This window comes from Anarhichas minor, unplaced genomic scaffold (assembly GCF_050575085.1).
Source record: "Anarhichas minor isolate MPS153535 unplaced genomic scaffold, ASM5057508v1 ptg000042l, whole genome shotgun sequence".
Lineage (NCBI taxonomy): Eukaryota > Metazoa > Chordata > Actinopteri > Perciformes > Anarhichadidae > Anarhichas > Anarhichas minor.
Genome location: NW_027466488.1, coordinates 4,603,316 through 4,607,138, shown reverse-complemented (window position 1 = coordinate 4,607,138; position 3,823 = coordinate 4,603,316). Strand labels below are relative to the sequence as shown.

At 40.0% G+C, this 3,823-nt stretch overlaps 1 protein-coding gene across 3 annotated transcripts; it reads right to left on the bottom strand.

Annotated features, from left to right (window-relative positions):
* Positions 1-1,661: 1,661 nt before the first annotated feature.
* Positions 1,662-3,808, bottom strand: cmc2 (C-x(9)-C motif containing 2). 3 transcript variants are annotated; one of them, XM_076110157.1, is made up of 5 exons: positions 3,496-3,808; positions 3,073-3,153; positions 2,611-2,681; positions 2,450-2,521; positions 1,662-2,326 (listed from the first exon to the last, which is right to left on the bottom strand). In XM_076110157.1, exons 2-5 carry the CDS (start codon positions 3,107-3,109, stop codon positions 2,243-2,245), a joined length of 264 nt encoding a protein of 87 aa, XP_075966272.1. In that variant the 5' UTR covers positions 3,110-3,153; positions 3,496-3,808; the 3' UTR covers positions 1,662-2,242. The 3 variants fall into 3 exon arrangements, with proteins under 3 accessions (XP_075966272.1, XP_075966273.1, XP_075966275.1); XM_076110158.1 differs by lacking the exon at positions 3,073-3,153 and having other exon boundaries at positions 2,611-2,727; positions 3,496-3,805; XM_076110160.1 differs by lacking the exons at positions 3,073-3,153; positions 3,496-3,808 and having other exon boundaries at positions 2,611-3,058.
* Between the last annotated feature and the right edge of the window lie 15 nt (positions 3,809-3,823).

Sequence of the window (3,823 nt, the reverse complement as noted above, 5' to 3'; positions counted from 1 at the left end):
TTTTAGTGTGCCTGAAGTTGTCATTTATCTGAACTTGCCAGATCTATAATCACCTGAAGAAACTAACGGGCAGTTTGGCGACCAAAGACTAGGTTTAAATAATCTCTCAGTAGTGGTGATTATTTTGTTTTTTTTTTTTACAAGAGGGGTTCCTACATCTGCTTCTATAACTATATTCCTGTGTGTGATTTACCAACAGAAAAGGAATATAGTTGTATATAGTTATATAGGGCCACAACAGCTCTTGCTTGGCTTTAGGGTCCCAAGAAGAGGCGAGGGTGACCTGTTTAATGTGGCCACAGAATGTACATTTCTCAGGTCCACTGAGCGTTCATCGCTGATCCTTTAACACATGGGTCTTTATGTATTTATTCATTTTAGTTAGTATGTCAAATATTACAAATTATATTCAGTGTGTCACCTGAGATATCAAATGCATTAATTTACTTGTTTTGAACTCTTAGTTTCTGTTATCCAAATTCCCACCTCAGCATGTTTGAAGTGTGCTTGAAATTTGAAGTAAATAAGCTATAACTAAAAAAAAAAAAAAACTGCTCATTATTATTATTGCTCAACTATTTATTGCAAATGACTGTAGTTTTGACCTGTTTCTGTGTTTTGTCTTTTATAAACATCGTGTGTGGTCTTATGTATGTGTGTTTTATCACTCATGCCCCCCCCCCTCCCACATTGTCTCAAAGCACACCTTGGGGTGCCTTACAATTTAAATATATGTCAAAGATTGATCCATACATTGCGATGGGTAGAGTGAGCTGCTTCAAATAAAGAAAAAGTGCTTTCACCATGTGTTTTTGTCTCAACGTTTTTCAAACCGCTATCTAGGCGTCTGTCGATAGAGTTCTAGTAATTTCCAGTCAGAACCATACCCAACATGACTTTGTGAGTGAGGTCACATATTGAACCCCTAAGATACCTCCTAGAAATAATTAGCAAGCAAAAATAATTTTATCAATAAGAAAATGCATGTTGAGAGTCAGTCTCTCAATGTGATATTGCAATATCTTATAAATGATTCAGATATAAAGAACATGAGCTTCATTCTGAACTGTTTTCTGGTAACATCTTTGTCTTTTACCTCAGTTGCTGGACAGAGGTACTTGATGTTTCCTGTGTTGATTGTGAGGAAGTAAGAGATACTCGGAAATAACTAAAATAGTAAAAGAAAAATAACAATAAACACAAAAGACCTTTGGAAACGATACCTAATAATGCAGGAAGAGGATCCAAGCTTAAAGGTCCAACTACTAATCATTTAGAGGCCTCAACAGCGTCTCCTGGTACTCACTCAGCAAATGGAGATGGCTCAGGTGTCATTTCATGACCTACATGTGAACTTTCAGTCACGTGAACACCGAGGTCATCGACCAAGAGCAAGTAGACAGCCAAAGAAAGCTCGAGGACATCATCCTTCGACAAAGAGGGGTCATATGTCAATTATTTGTATAGTGCCAAATTATCTCGACACTTTTCATATAGAGCAGGTCTAGACTGTACTCCATTTATACTCTGAAATACTAACTGGACCTGTGAGCTTAGATTCTCTTTACACCATGAGCAGTGTTTGCCTTTAAGGACTTTTCAAGACGTGAAACTCCTGATTGACACTTTGTTTTACAATGATGACGCATTACATCGAAGCATGGATTCTTAAATTTACTGATTTCACTTTATTAAAAAGCAATCAAAATTGTGACAAATGAATACAATTCCCCATTCAAATGGACTTTTTAACCATATATGAGTGTGTTCAATATGCACGTCCATGGTTGCATGTTTACTTTGAGAGTAAAATGCAACCACTGGCCATCCTGTTTTGGGTCTTTTTTATTTTTACATGCATTTCTGATACCCTGAAATTGACTCTCCCTGTTCCCATGAATAAAACAGCTTCCAGAATATCCCTGATGTGTCCTGCCAACATAAATAATGTTTGATGAAAAGGTTCTTCCAGCAGCTACACTTGTCTCTTTGATGGAGCTGTGAGGTACTGCCTCTTACTCATGTTTCAATCACAAAATATCAAAAGAACTTACACAAATAACAGACCGTGAGATCTTTCAATGCCAATACAATCCACACTCCTCTGAATTCACACAGAGACAGAAGTCGTAACATTCCTCTGGTGAGGCATGTTACACAGTGTCATTCTTAATTCAATGTCCCATTTTCAGAACACTTTCAAATTGCAGCTCCAGTGGCAAAGTTTCAGTAGAATTGTCCTTCAGAGCTGCACAATGGGTTTTCCTTTCAGCCTCTTTTTCATCGCTTGTGCATGCTCCTTGCTGCGCTCACGCTTTTCCAGTCTCTGTTGAATCGTGAGGAAACAAGGATGTATCGATTAAAGAAGCCGTTATTTAAATACCGACGCTCAGAAGTCAGAGACCTTGTTGCATCTCATTCACAAAGTGCATACAAATAACTGACACACCTCTTTCTTTAGGCAGTGACGCATCTCGCGGTCCGCATCGTTACACGTGCCAAAGAACTTCATGACATTGTGCTGCGGGTGAGAGGAAACAAGATTTACATTGCTTTGTCTTCCGTGTGTATGAAGCACACAGCGATACAATAATGTAGAGCGTGACATACCTCCGTGTGGCACTGCATCAGGCGAGTTATCAACTCATTACACTCAGCCGTGTGCAGGTGAGGGGACAGGTCAGGGTGCATGCTGAGTTAAGGGCTTACTGTACCACTGCGGCAATACTGAAAACCCACAAACAAGAGGACCACTGGTTAAAGGGGGATTCAGTTGAGTTACTGTTGAATATTACTGGAAGAGATGTTCTTTGGTGGCAACATATTTGCAAGTTTGCCTCCAAACACAGCTGTACCATTACAGAATATGTTAAGACTGCAACAAATTGTTATTTTCAGAATTTACCAGATGACAGCCAAAGGTGACATCTTCAAATTCAACATCTTCAAATTCAACATCTTCAAATTCAACAACAATGATAGAAAAACAGGATATATTCTAATATCTGGCACCAGTGGGTTGTGGTTGGCATTGCTACACTTGAGCAAAGGACATGTTTTCTAAAAGGATACTCATGCCTCCCCATCCCTCTCCATCCTGAGCTGTCATTGAGATGATAGGAATTGTTTTGTTTTTTTCCAGTGGACACTTACCTGCAAACACAGAGAGGCAGAATGAGAGAGAGAGGCAGAATGAGAGAGAGAGAGAGAGAGAGAGAGAGAGAGAGAGAGGCAGAATGAGAGAGAGAGTATACAACAATGTGAAAACGTTACCTGCATTGACCCTGAATCCTCTGGAATAATGGTAACAAACCAGCCTTCACGAGAGGACACTGGGTCAGGGTACATGCTCCCTTTAACAGCCCACGAGTTCAGTTTGGACCATTGTTTTGACACAATAATGTTGTTAATATGCTCAAAACAGAGCGAACATGCTGTAAATATCCTAGTTTAAGACAACCTATTTGATAACAGTGTGCTCTGTGAGACCCTTACCTGTGGAAAGCCTGTGTCATTTGAGAAGTTTCCCAGCAAGCCTCGGTGAAATGTCACGTTAGCTAGCGAACTGCTAAGCCTCAGCTAACGTTAACCGTTTGTAACGCAGCAGGTTTAATTCATGCAACCACGGGGGAACTACGGGTCGATGTCCATGTAGAATAACGACGCAGGTTGCTATAATTCCTCAACAATTTCGACTAAATCGGATGGCCTTGTACTGACATGAATGTAACCTACAATAACAGCAGGAACCTACAGTACACGCTGCCTGCTTTCGTAACTGTTTGGAGAAGTGAGTGACAATGGTAAACAGCGAATCGCCATC

Coding starts and splice junctions, on each gene's coding strand:
- cmc2 (XM_076110157.1), bottom strand. CDS start 3,109: ATGACAGCTCAGGATGGAGAGGGATGGGGAGGCATGA. Junction 2,522..2,610: donor TGATGCAGTGCCACACGGAG/GTATGTCACGCT, acceptor TCTCACCCGCAG/CACAATGTCATGAAGTTCTT. Junction 2,327..2,449: donor GTCACTGCCTAAAGAAAGAG/GTGTGTCAGTTA, acceptor ACGATTCAACAG/AGACTGGAAAAGCGTGAGCG.